The 14,417-nt window shown below is 44.9% G+C and overlaps 1 protein-coding gene and 1 long non-coding RNA gene across 2 annotated transcripts; one reads left to right on the forward strand and one right to left on the reverse strand.

Moving 5' to 3' along the window:
- Positions 1 to 1,507: 1,507 nt before the first annotated feature.
- LOC120843561 lies at positions 1,508 to 2,479 on the reverse strand. The gene has a single exon (XM_040214957.3). It carries the CDS (start codon positions 2,462 to 2,464, stop codon positions 1,508 to 1,510), a length of 957 nt encoding a protein of 318 aa, XP_040070891.2. The 5' UTR covers positions 2,465 to 2,479.
- A 6,129-nt stretch (positions 2,480 to 8,608) lies between these two features.
- Positions 8,609 to 11,498, forward strand: LOC121047406. The gene is made up of 3 exons (XR_005798550.2): positions 8,609 to 8,664; positions 10,091 to 10,281; positions 11,489 to 11,498. It is a non-coding gene; the product is annotated as an uncharacterized LOC121047406 (long non-coding RNA).
- Positions 11,499 to 14,417: the final 2,919 nt, after the last annotated feature.

Consider the following 14,417-nt stretch of genomic DNA (forward strand, 5'->3'; position numbering starts at 1 on the left):
AGTGGCGTCGCGAGGGTCAGGGGCACCCGGGGCGGTAGCCCGCCGCGACACCCCCCCCCCCCCCCCCCCCTTGTGACGCCACTGTAGCGGAGCCTCCGAATGAAAAAAAAAAAACAAAACACGTGGCAGGATTGAGCACCCGCTTTGAGCTTCAAAAACAATAATAAACATTACTCTCCAGAAACCAGAAAAAGTAATTGTATTTATTGCTCACGACGCCACGAAAGGCACGTAAATCTCCTCAGACCATGTTATTAGTAATTTTAATTGAGTGTGAAAATATGCTGATTCAGGCAGGAATCAAATGTCTTAGTTACGATCATCTAACAGAAATATTTCAAATGTTCACATAGCCAGACGATCTGTCGCCCGAATCCCGATAGCTTATGTTATAGACATACCGCACCAGAAAAGCGGGAATATAAAAAAAAAACCTTCCTTTTTTTTCTTTTTTTTTTTTAGCAGAAAAAAACGAGAAACACCAATGCGCTGTGGATGTCTGCCCTGCCGGGTTTGTGAACGTGACCCCTTGACGCTACGAAACAAATGTTATAACACCGAACGATACCGTTTCTGCTAGCTAGTTTAAGTATCCGCACTGTTCTTGGATGTCAGAAATAAAAACATGTCTAGGCCTAATAAAGAAGTAAAACTGCGGAGTGCAACCCCGATAAGTGAAACCAGGATGTACCAGAACAAAATTAAGTACTACTTTCCGGTAGTCAGAAAATTTAGAAATGTGCTTAATACGTAGCGCGCTATGAGCTTAGGTAAATAACTGCCTTAAAGTAGCGGTATTTTCGTTTGAATAGTGGGTAAAGATGACCGCCTTCAGTCAAACTTTGGCTGCCTCACTGTGGCAGCTAGTTTGACCACTTACGCATTTTCCCATTTTTCTCTCAATATTCCCATTATTATTACCTTCCTTACTTCGTTGAAAGGATTTGCGGCGCTTGCCTATTACACTGACCCACCTATTAGCACGGAGGGAGCGAATTATCTCGGCAAAACAAGAGGGCCACGGCTTGTGCATGTATCAAAATTCAAACTTGGGCTCGCACTTCCTATTTTTACATTTTCAGTGATTTTTACCCGAAAGTAGGGGGCCGGCGACCGCAAAAAAAAAAAAAACATAGCAAATATTTAAATCAATACAAACAAAAAAAAACATAATAAAAAAAATTAAAAAATATTCAATTTTTCGGGATTCGAACCATTGACCATATGATCACAAGCATAGCGCGCTAACAAGATAGGCCACACGCCCCATTTTTTTTATATCTTTATTACTTATTTTACAAATACCACATCACACGATCAGTCATACCTGTATGTACAGTCAAACATGCGCTAAAAGCAACCTATTTACAAACAACTATCACACGTTTCCTTTTTTTCTCATTTGGCATCTTGAACATGTGGCCATTAGAAATACCTTAGAGAAAATTACAAAACTTGTAGTTGACACATTTGAGCGAAAGTCACTCACGCGCAAGGTACATTTTTATCAAAAATCCGGAAGCCCAAGGCATGCATCAAACATGGGGAACCAGTCAGGTTGGCTTAGTTTTGAGGCATAGATACTTCTGACTTGCGCCACTTGTTGTAAAAAAAGCGATTTCGTCGTGCGTGGTTTCTCCGCATGCCTATCTATCATACGACACTTCCAGAGACTATGTAATCCCAGAAGCGCGAACATGTCATACGGGACGGTCTCGTTTTCTGAAAACGGTAGGAAGCGAAGGCTGTAATCGTTGAGGACTAAGTCTTTTTTTAGCGTGCGTTGTAGCACGTCCCAAAATAAAAACGCGTCATTGCAGTATATAAAACAGTGCTCTATCGTCTCTGGCTTATTACATAATCTACAATTAACTGTCCAGGGAACAAATATTCCCCTTTTTTGGAGATAAGTTTTTACGGGCAAAGTGGACGTATGGAGTTTAAAGAAAAACGTCTTGGTTGACGGAGGCACTCCCATTTTCTTTACTCTTTTAAATACGTCACTGATGGGTTCCAGCGTGAAGCGGGTACGATAAAGTGGAAGAGAAAACAGGCTTTCGGTAATGCTTCTTGACAATTCCTTTCTGGACACACTGAACAGATATTCCAGTGAAAACCTCGCTTTGAGAAAGCTAAATGTGTCTACCACCTCCTTTAGAAAGCCCCAAGGCCTACCTTGGTAAATTTCGCCATTTGAAACAACCAGATAATTTAAACTCTCAGCAAGACGTCGTTGGAGGATTACTCTGAGGAAATCGTGATTGGCATTCTTAAAGAAAAAAAATCGGGAGACCAACTGACGGACAAATACATGGCACAATCCTAAACCGCCATATTCCAGGGGAAGGAAAAGGTTATCCCTTTTTATGGGTTCCCAAGTTGAACACCATATAAACGTAGCAAATATTCGATGAATTTTTTGGATGTTGGTTCGAGAGCAATGAAGTACCTGGAGCACGTACATAAGTTTTGAAGCCAGAAATATATTACAAACGCTGGCTCTAGCGAAAATTGAAATGTCTCTTCCTTTCTACGCGTCTGTTTTTCTTTTCAATGTGGTTGCCAGGGAAGACCAGTAGGTTACGCTACTACGAATTTGTGCGAGCGGTACTCCGAGATAGGTAAGGGGACTCCTGTTCCACGCTATCCCAGCAAAAATACGGGGTTTCGTGGCCCAGGAACCATACCAGTAACCGTTGCATTTCGATGGGTTTACTGAGGCTCCTGTTACCGCGCAATAATGCGCTGTGAGATCAAGTGCCTTCTCAACGCTTCTCTTGTCCGAACAGAAAAATGCAACATCGTCTGCGTAGGCGAGGACTTTAACCTTAACATTGGCCAGCGAGTATCCTTGAACATCGTCGCTCCTAAGGACGCTAAGGCACAACGGCTCTATGTACAGGGCGAAAAGAAGCGGGGATAGCGGGCAGCCCTGCCTAACGGAAGATTGTATTTTAATCTCGTCAGATAGTATACCATTTACGATGAGCCTTGTAGAACAATTGAAATAGCATAGCTGGATTCCATCTAAGAGTGTCGCCCCCACGTTGACATGCTTAAGCAACGCCAATAAAAATGAGTGACTCACGCGGTCAAAAGCCTTTGTGAGATCTATCTGTACAAATGCAACCTGGTCACTGTTGTCAGACGCACACTCCAGTACTGAACGGGCAACATGCGCATTCGTTTGGATAGCTCTGCCACGTATCCCGCAGGTTTGGTGTTCACCTACTAGCTTTTCGATTACACTTTGTAGCCTTTCATTGAGCACTTTTGCATAAATTTTATAGTCAACGTTGCAGAGGGAAATAGGTCTATAATTTTCCATGTTTTTCAACATTTCCAAGTTTTTTGTTTTTGGTATTAGTACCGTGTGTCCACGGTAAAAGGAAGGCGGAAGCGCTCGCTGGACATAGGCTTCCTGAAATACGGCGAGTAGAACAGGAGAAATAATGTCTACGTATTTTTTATAAAATCCTCCACTTAGTCCATCAGGCCCAGGCGTTTTACCATTAGGGAGGGATTTGATGGCGGCTTTGATTTCATCCAAGGTTATAGGACCGTCGATTAACTTCCGGTCTGTCTCGTCTAGTATCGGCATATGTGATAACAGCTGTTCAACTTCAGCCTTCTCTTTTGTAGGTATTAATTTTCCAAAAATATTTGTGTAAAATTGGTGGAATGATTTCACAATGTCCGCTGTGTCGGTGTGCATTGACCCATTGCTATTTATCTCTACGATTTCTTTTGACAGAGCATATCGCCTTTCGTCGTCCAGAGACCTCTTTGTAGGTTGTTCACCAAGGAGGAAACGTTTCTTTCGAGAGCGAATTATGGCCCCTCGATACCTTTCTGTTTCATATTTTTGTAGTTGAGCTCGAACCACATTGATATCGTCACTATATACGCCTGGGTTAAGGCATTCTAGTTCGTATAGAGTCGTTAAATTCTTGAAGAGTTCACGTTGTTCCTGTTTGTTGATGTAGGATAAGATCGTGGAACGCTCGATTGCGTGGTTTTTCACCTCCTGTTTAAAGAAATCCCATTTAGCAAATATATGCATGCCAACGTTTTTTTGTATGTCCGACAAAACTATGGGAATCTTTTTTGAGAAAGAATCATCGCTTAGAAGTTTCAGGTTTAACTTCCAGAAGTCCCACTGTTGACAAACACATCGGTGTCTCTGCGGACCAAAACAAGTTGATACCAAGCAATGATCAGAAAAGAACACCGGTTTAACGTGGTAGTCGCTCATTGAGTCAATTATAAAGCCCGAGACATAAATTCTGTCTAACCGAGCGTGAGAGATTCCTTGGAAATGAGTGTAACGTATTGGTTCACCTTTTCTATAAGCCACATCAACGAGGTTATGCTCTTGAAGCATGCTCTGAAGAGCCGTTGCACTTCTATCATACCTAGTCTGCGATACCGATCGATCGTCTGCACTACAAACACAATTAAAGTCTCCCATTGTAACTAACGCTCTATTAGTCTCAAAAAGCGATGGTAAAATTTCAAAGAATGATGTTCTTTCCTTCGGGCTATTGGGAGCGTAAAGACAAATGAAGCGCCAATTTATCTGTCTAAAGCTAAGGTCACAAGAAATAAGACGCCCTTCGAGGTCAGTCAAAACGGAAACTGATGACAAATCAAGCTCTTTACGAAAGAAGAGAAAACACCCAGCGGAGAGACCTGAAGCTTGACTAACGCAAATTTCGTAATCCTTCATAAAGGGTTCTAACGCTTCAGCAATACTCTCATCTGAAGATAGCTTCGTCTCCTGTACCGCTGCGACGTCAACTTTCTCCTCTTTAAAAAGGCGCAGCAGCTGATACTGTTTCCTTTTAGAGCTCAGACCTCTTACATTTAAGGTCGTGAAATGTAAAGGAAGGGCGGCAGACATTGGGAAGTTTAGGGCGTACTCAAGTCACCGCTTAGGCTGTCCTCGGTCACCTTGAGGTTTGCCGGCGGTTTGGCGTATGGCTTGAGTCGGGTTCCAGCCTGCTTGCGTTCTTTCTTGGCTCGCGTTGGAGGGAGCCCATCAGCAGACGGACTGTTGGTCGGTCCACCCATGACAGCAACGTCTGGCACTTGAGCTGGCTGAGGTGCCTCAACGGGCGGTTCGGTGACTTCGGGCTTTGCACCGATCTCAGCGGTGTCCTGCTCTCGCCTTGTAGCATCTTCCTCGACTATCGTTGAGTCTGATGTCATAGACGAAGCGTCGTCTTCGTCTGGCGGTGGAGGTGGCTCAGGGAGGCCACCAGGGTCGTCTTTGCGTTCACTGGTACTGGGAACTTTGCTTGGAGGCTCTTGTTCGATGTACTTGGCGAACGTTTCGGCCGGCGGGGCGTGACCCGAAGCGTCGACGACCTCGGAGGCGTCCATCAGGAGTTCCGACTGCTCTTCCGTCTCACGGGACATTTTGCCACGAAGCTTGCTTGCGTAAGATGTGACGCAAGCATCCGCGATGTGTCCGTAGATACCGCATTTGTAGCAGCGTGGTGTTCTGCACTGCCGTCGAATGTGTCCGACCCTGTTGCACCTGAGGCACAAAGGAGGTCTTCCTGGTACGATGACGAGCGTCTGCATGCCGTACACCTGAAGTAGGTGAGGAATCTTTTCTGTCGACGTTCCTTCGTGCAGGGTGATGTTTACCTCACTGTTCAGGGTGTCCATGTGCTCCATTCCTGGGCAGCGCCACTTCTCTCGATGAACGCTACGTACTGTGCCGAAAGGCGTCATAGCTTCGACGACGCGCCCGTCTTCGAGATGGTCCGGAAGCCACAGGAGCTTCATCTTGAGGTCCCGTGTGTTTGGGTCGATCACCAGGCATTTCTTGCCTTTAACGAGCAGCTCGCCACGGCGGCAAAGCTTTTCTTTGGCGAGAGCGTTGACGCAGGTGACCATCCATACATGGCCCATCTGGAATTGTCCGGTAGCTTTTATGTCTTTTAGGTCTATAACTTCTTTCAGAGCATCACGGAAGTCCGGTGCCGTGTAAGGCCTAGCGGTCATGTCGGCGTGAAGAAATACAGAATTCAGAACGAGGTTACCGGTTGGCAGACGAGGAAGCGTGATCCTGTACTCACTTGAGTTGACATTCGACGATTCAATATTACCTCGGCCAGAGGCCGATGCGGTGTTTCCACCAGAGCTCATTTTTTCGCAGCCGTTCCAAACGGCCTCTTCTTCTTCCTCGCCACACGCCCCATAGTTTGTGGTGGTTTTTTGTGGAACTTATATGTCTGCTGAATTCGTTTTTAAACATTGGGTGGCTAGTCTCGTATTTAATTTTTTGCTACCTGTTCAGGATTGTATTTCTAACATTGTGGTGATGTTGACATGCTCAATAATTTAATATTACTGTGTCTTGTAATCGTTTTAAAGCGCTTTGCTGATCGTTTTATTGCAAGCGTGTTGAAGATACGCGAACATAGCCTCGGTAAAGTCGCTAGGCATCCATAATAGCCAACGAATGCGATCCAATATAATCCACAATCTTATTTTGCACGTTTTGCCGGTCGCGTTGTCCGTGTGTGTTTCAAATCTCCGTCATAAAGTAAATTTACCGATTATTCGTGATGCGTGGAGTTCACCTTAGTTTCGAATGTGTCTGAAAAAAGGAAGCTACTGTGAGCCGTGCAACTACGTCGAATCTGCTCAACAGCCGAGATCGTGGCACGGTCGTTTCAAAGTAAGTTCCTTTCTTTGTTCGTTAGGGCTAGATTATTCTTTCCTCCCTTCATAATGCTTGTTATTGTCTCTAGATCACTTGCTTGTATCGTTGTTACTAATTGTGCGCGAATGGTGTTATGCCAGGCTGTGTTTCTTCTTTTTTTCCCCGATGCAGAGCACTCCATCCTCGCACCAATTAGCGGTCACAGATGAGCGCTTAGGCTGCATACTCGCTCCAGGTCCATCAGTAGCGGCGGAAATTTTCGGGACATGGGGGCGGGCGGGGGGGTGGGCGGGCAGGCAGTCAGGCAGGCAGGCAGGCATGCTAAGACGGAAAAATAAAGGGAGGGGGGGGGTGGTTTGATTGCCTCCCTCCACCGTACTGTTTACTGGTAAACTAGAATGTCTGGAAGAGCGCGGTGCCCCTCCATCGCCGAAGCTCTAGGTTTGACACCACAGGTGGATTCTGTGTGCGTATTTGCGTCCGGAGAGCTGGACCAGGCAAAAGTCAGCGATTGATTGATCGAGCAGGCCCGTAGCTTCCGCCGCCCAGTCGCCTGCAAACGACTTCATTTTCTCGATTTATAACCGGAAAAGAATTGCCAAAAATTGGTGCCGCGGTAAAATCACCCCACGGTGATTAATGCATAGCATGCCACTCCCGATCGCAAAAATTTGTGCCCGCGAAAAACTTTTTGACACCGCTTCTGGGGTAGTTTACAAGCGTGTCCTTATTTTGAATTGTGTCGCGCCAATTTATGGGAGGTATATTTTGTTCAGTGTAAGTATATAGTGTTCATACCTCACCCAATTCCTGTTTTTTTCTCTTTGGTACTGCCTTTAGTGAATGGTGTAGGTTGTAATTGTTTTTGGTAGTAAGGGGATGAGCTGGGGCTAATTGAACACCTTGAAAATTAGTTCACAAAAAGTCATGGAGACAAGGAGGGTAACACATAGACCACATGCAAGCGCAGACTCAACTCGCATAAACAAAGAAGGAAATAAAGAATGCGGAAGGAGCTCGAGCAGAGGCCCAAGTGGAACGCGCTGATTTACCCATTCGCAAGTGCAGATTTTAAAACCATAATTTTCTCGTCGTTTAAGGTAACAGATCGATGGCTAATACATCAAAACAGCTCAATTTCTATCTAAAATTCATGATGGACTGTCAGCTATCTATCCACTGTTTACACTGCTCGTGTATGTCATCCTTAGAAAAAAGCGTGGATAATTAGCATATACTATGAAAAACATAAAAGAGGATTATTTTAGGCGTTTATTATTCATAGTATGGGCAACCAATGTGTCTGCACATTCGTCTGTTACTTGAGCTAACAAGGAAATTGTTTTTAGCCTTGTGGCTATGGTTGAATTAACACGTTCCACTTGGACCTGTTTAGACTTTTGCTAAAACTCCTTCTGCATTCTTTTTTTTTTATTTTTGCTATAATTTATGTGACTTGGGAGTCTGCAGTTGTATGTAGTGCATGTATTCCTCGACCCTTTATTCCTTGTTTTTTGTGTACTATTTTTTAATGTGTTCAGTTAGAATGAACTCACCAGTTTACTACGTGGAAAGGATGTTGTTAATTCTAGAACTTCTGTAAAACAATCTACCTGACATCTTTGCCTTGCGCCACGGTTCCTGAAGCTCAGTTCTCCGAGCACAGCCTTTTTGATTTCTCTGATGCTCTCTTCTTTCTTTTGTTTTTAATGGATTGAGTTGCTAGTGTGCACCTGTCTGTGTTCTACGTGTTCCTGTCCTTTTGTCCTTGTCTTTTTTTTTTGTGCACTTTTTTCAAGTTGGTCCACAATATTTTTTATTGTATATTGTACTCTGTTTTCATCTTTATACTTACTGCAGCCCTTGCCAAGCAGAAGTTGGCATTCACTTTCACCATCCCGATGTGAGTGTCCTGGGACGACACAGGATGACAGTCTCCTCTGCTGAAGTCCAGGCTTCATGGGAGACTGCCAAGGCTGTTTATGGTAAGGTGCTCTATATATTGGGCAATACAATAGCAACTTATTGCTGCTGGGATTGTTCTAACATAGACTGTGTTTATGGGCTGGCCTTCAGCAATTCTAATGCCACTCGCCTGGAATGAAAGCCTCTAGGGAAATTGCACATTTCTTTCGTAAGCGGAATGCAGAGTTGACAACAGAAGTGCATCACTACTTGCATGCAGTGTTGCTGGGTGTTGTATTTTTTGTATTTCTTTATTTAGTGTTCCCAATAATGGCTAAAGCCTTCCCATTGGTGCGCTTGTTAGCCCCTAGTCCCACTAGAGCGACAATACAGAAACAAACGACAGCGACGAGCCTCAAACCAGAGTCTCTGTCGCGATTTCACAGGCTTGTGCATAGAATAAAAGAGGCTACACTCGGATACAAGTATTACGCACGCGAGGGTATCTTCGGCAGGCTTGCAATCACCCGGGGTCACTTCACGAGCACCGAACGACTATAAACGCCTGCCAAAGGTATACCATCGCGAGGATACCGCATGTGTTGAAGGCTTGTCGGTGTCGTCTGTTTCTGTTTGTCGCTCTAGTGGGACTCGGGCATAAGTAACAACACACAAACACAAACGAACGGCAAGAGTGGTAAACAGTGCCTGTCACGTCCTTCGCCACCGTGCCCATTGGTTTTCAGAGAAGTTTCCAGTATTAATATCTATAATATTTTGTCATATATCGCACAAGGACACAACCAGGAGCTGTACCTACAATTCAACACTCACAAGACTTGCGTGAATACACCCCATAGCTGGTCGCATTTTCAGAGTCATTTTAATGTTGCGAAAATAAATAATGACATTGGCATATTTGTCGTGCCAAATGCTGTCACACCTGTTCCGAACTCTGGTCTCCACGTACTGCGGACTTTTTGCATCGATTCTTGTACATCTCTGCCTCACTTATGCCCAAAAACATTTTACTCGGTCTATCAAGCCGTGTAGTCAAGAAGCTATAATCTGTAAAACTCTTCAGAACACTCCTGAGTTGCGAAGCTTTGCAGTAGATATTTATGAAAAATATTCCGTGCTATTTCCTAACCTCGAATACATGACTGCAGGAGCATGGTATGCATTCAACATACTCTCTTTGACAAGCTAAAGCATCATAAATGTCATGTCCACGACCCTTACTATACCTATTAAGTTTTTGGCTGACAGTGTCATAGAAGCTGCGTATGGGCTGGACCAAACTGCAATCAGCCTTGTGTTATGTGGCACTGCTCTCCATGTATACACAGGGGCAGGAGTGCAGCCGCATTGCTCCAAGCTGGTGCGTGGTTGGTTGACCCCCCTCCCACTCTCAGCTTTTATTGTAGCATTACACACATCATGTGGCAGTCCTGCACATTGTTCTGACTCATGTCATATATTTTTTTATATTTTTCACAAAATAAGTGGCAGCAGCACCAGCTCCTGTGATGCAGAGCATGTGCAACACAGATGCAGCCTTCGGTGGTGCAGCTGCAATACCTGCAACCTTAGATGGAGCAGCTGGTACAGTCGGACCTGCATCCGCTGAGGCAGCTGCTAAAGAGCCCGCTGAGGTGGAGCCATATCAGCTGCTAAACTTCCTAGAATGTGAAACGGTAAGTTGATTTGGTAAGTTTTTGCTTTATAAGAGATACCTCTGGAAAGAAGGCATTTCTATGCTTGCACAATGTCTTCAAGATGAAAAGGCCTTGACAATTTGTCATTGACCATCTAGATCTCGATAAATGTTGCTCAAATAAGATCTCTCTTTCAGCACCATCGCCACAAATTATTGTTTTTTGGTGTTGCATCACTTCAGCAGTGGTGTAAGACCCAAGTTTTAGTGTCTTGAAAAACATATCTAAGGCGACATCTCTTTGTAGAAAGTTTAAACCTGCATCTCTAACATTCTGCTCAACATTTTGAGTGCATTAGGCGGAAAGACTTGGAGCATCGTATTCCCCATTAATTACCTTTGGCCCATACAATAAACCCTTTTCAGAAGTGTGTGCATATCCAAGGCCGCCATTTCTTAAACGCGGATTCCGAGTACGCTTTGGAAACAAGCGCCGTGTCAGTGATTGGCGTGGATAGACGTGAGTGCAACGTCAGCATTTCACATGGCCTTCGATCCAATCACAGCTTTCGTGTCCAACAAATGGCGACTCAATGTTGCTTGCTTGGGTTTTGAAAATGGTCTATTCTTCCTATGTTCACCAGGTACATGGGAATGAAACTCAGCACTCTTGGAGCATAAAGTGGCTTCTTCTCTTTTAAAGCGTTAGTTTTATAGTCCTAGCCACGCTCGAGGTTGCATGATAACCCCGCACACAGGTAAAAAAGTGGCGCGCCTTGCACCGGCAACTCAAATCAGTGGGCGCATCTTCTCATGTTCTCTGTCCATTACGCCGACCGAAAAGTTCGGGGGGGGGGGGGGGATTCATGAAACACCATCTAAGGAGGCAAAGGGGGCTGGAAAGGGAAGAGCGAAATCACAAGGCCAGCCAGTGATCGCACTGTCAGGTTTTTTTGAGCCGGCCAAATAATCTTCGCCAGCAGCCGACACTACAAGAGGGCTTGCCACCCAGTACCCCTTGCAGTTGACAGCGGCAGAATCAGGGAACGTAATAAAAGAACTTGATAGCTCGAGCACCGTAGTAGTGTTGCATGGGAGCTTCGCAGGATTTTTGAAAATGATTCAACTAAAAAAGGAGTTAAACTAACGAAACTTGCTTTAATCAATATGCACGAAGCAGCATTTCATGAAAGGAGGATCTCACCACCGAATACACCGGTTTCGCTTCCTATTCTAATTTTTTATAGATGCATTTCTACGACGGTTGATGTCAAGGTGACGTGGAAAGCCTGGGGTGACAACAAGTGAACCAGGACATAAGGTCAAGCGTTGCTGTGAAGAACCTGGCCATTGCTCTGTGGGGGTCCAGTGTCCTGCAGAGGACTGTGGCCGAAATGGCGTCGAATGTCAGTCTTAACAAGGACAGCAGGCTGCCTCTGACACCCAAGAAAGCGGCATTCCTAAGAGGCGAGTGCAAACTATCTCACGTAAGCGTAACCTAAGCAGTTATTTGAAAAATCTTCTCAATCAAGGCAGTATCTCGGCAGCTAGTTGGTATTATACTGGGAGTTCACAATGTTTCGGTGATCTTTGGATGGACCGCATAAAACTGATAGGATTGAGCACACAGCTGTGACATAATGGTGGAAGCTTTCAGTAAAATTATAGGAAGATTAGGTAACCTCGGTAAAACACAAAAGCTATATTTTTTTATTTTTTGCGTGCCAACACCAGATTTATATTTTTTTTTGTGCCACTGGCCTTTATTTCGGCTATATGAAGTAAGCAATGCGTAGGGCATTTCCTTTTTATTACAATCATTTGCAGTTGCAGTACATGCTATAGTGACCCTGAATAAACTGATGTCTTCACAAAAAAAAAAGAAAAAAAAAAGCTCTACGAAATTTTTTTTTCGTGGAGAGAATTGTTGCAATTTATTTACTCTCGAAGGAGCGTCTGTACGTCATAAGGGACACTCCACATGGCTATTCAGTGGCCGCTTCTTCGTTTTTCAAGGTCTCACCGGATCATCCTCTCCCCACTTCCGGGGGGCCGCCCCTCCCGGAAGGGAGGGGCGGCCCCCCGGAAGTGGGGAGAGGAAAGCTTGCTTTTTGGGCGGCCCACTTCCGGGGGGCCGCCCATAAAAGGCAAGCTTTTTCTGCAAGCTGGCTTTCCCCGAATGCGTCCCCGTGCTGGGGGAAAGCCAGCTTGCAAAGCTAAATGGCGCTCTTGGCAGTTCTATCTATCGGAAGACGCTGCAATTTTCCTTCGACGTAACCGCATTTTTCGCTATGCATTTTTATAGCAGCTACTAGTCTGTTCACAAAGTTTCATACAAAGTTCGATACAATCGGGTTCAGCATCATACAGAATGTACCATTTTAGTTTGAACGTAATTTAAAAAAAGAGGGCGAGAGATTTGTGGGGCTCGGCGGACATAGATAAGGGGATAACCGTCACAATATGTTGACCAATTAACCCAGATTTGTTAATTAACTTTTTAATTATTGATTTTATAGGGCATGTTGAAATTGCATTCTTCAAGTGCGTCATTATTAAAGGCTATTCCAAATGAAACTGTTCATGAAAGTGATGTGGCATGTGATTTTAATGAACATTAGTTCAAGCCTTACGTCTACAAATTGCGCTCCTTTAAATATTTTGTCATTGCATATTTTTCAGAATGCCTAATGATGAACTCCGTGGCCAAAAGCACCATGCAGATGTCATTGCTGTAATGTCGAGGACAGCAAAAGTAAACCACATATTGGGAGAAAAAATGAACGACCGGCGAAAGCAAGAGAAATGAAGAGCCAATCGGTAAATAAAAATAGAACCAGCCGGTTCTTGGCAATGGTCTGCAGTGAAATACGGTGTCAAGCATGCATTCCCCCACAGGTTCCCACAGAGATTGCCCACAGAGCATGGGGTTATGAAACCCTATGGGTTACCCACACGGCTCCCACGGGACTTTGGTCCTACACAGCTCCTATAGGATCTCTGCAGGACCCACACCCGTGGACCCACACAGACTGTGCGGGGACCCATGGGGACCTATACACCCACACACTCTGTGGGGACCCGCACACCCAAACAAACTGTGCGGGGACCCATAGGGACCCGAGCACCCACACAATTTCTGTGGGACCCACACGGTTTCATAACCCCATGGGTCTGCGGGTTTTTGGAGCGGGGAAGGTGAATAACAAATTTGTGTGATTATACAAAGTGCGTTGTTTGTGCTTATGTGTTTATTTCTACTAATGTTATTTATTGTCTTTACCGCTTTTGTACTAGAATCTTAACTGTATTAAGGTAATAGTATTATTGTATACAAAATAAGATATTTTGTTCTAAGGCAGCTCGAGCCCATAGGGAGAAGTAAATTAGTTGACTGTACCTGCCACACGGAAAAGTTAATATATTTTCATTAAATGATATGGAACTTAATCAGCTCGCGGTCTTGAGTGATTTTACGAGCTTCGAAAGCTGATTTGTCGACCCCACAATGTCATTCCATCGAAATTACATTACTCTTGCCGTGTGGCCGGAGCATGATGCAAGAATTCAGTGACTGCACGCGATAACATCGCTTACATGATCGTAAGTGACACTGTCTAGCCGTGTCCGCGTTGACTACGTCTACCTGATGTTTACCTGTGATCTGTCTTCCTGTGTCCAATCACTGCGTGTCTCGCCATTTTGTCGAAGTCTTTCTGCGTAAAATATGCATCCCTACAGCAATAATTGCGTGACTCAATGTTTTCTGTTAACGCCTACCTCGTACCATTTCATACCAATTATTTAGCGGTGTAATATTTTGCCCGTGTAATAAAATATTTTCGAGGCCCCTTGCTATGTGCAGCATTCATTTTAGCTAATAAGACACGCGCATGTGACTGAAAGCGCGTTACGACGGTCGATGCACGCGCGTTGCCTTCGCTTCGACGCGCGCCCCCGACGGCCTTCCTTGGCGACGTCACGAGAAGAGCGCTACGGACTTCTCTTCTAGGAGGTGAGTGGGAGTACAACATCGGTGCATACTCCAGCTACTTCTCTACGTAATCAGAACGAGCATCCTCTCCATATGCCGTTGCCTCCTGTCCCGGGGAATACTACATTCTCTCCGATTTTCCCCTCCCCTGCCGACCACACGTGCGCAGTGTGACGTGTCGA

The sequence above is a fragment of the Ixodes scapularis genome, unplaced genomic scaffold (genome assembly GCF_016920785.2).
Source record: "Ixodes scapularis isolate PalLabHiFi unplaced genomic scaffold, ASM1692078v2 PGA_scaffold23__2_contigs__length_901104, whole genome shotgun sequence".
NCBI lineage: Eukaryota > Metazoa > Arthropoda > Arachnida > Ixodida > Ixodidae > Ixodes > Ixodes scapularis.

Coding starts and splice junctions, on each gene's coding strand:
- LOC120843561 (XM_040214957.3), bottom strand. CDS start 2,464: ATGTACGTGCTCCAGGTACTTCATTGCTCTCGAACCAACATCCAAAAA.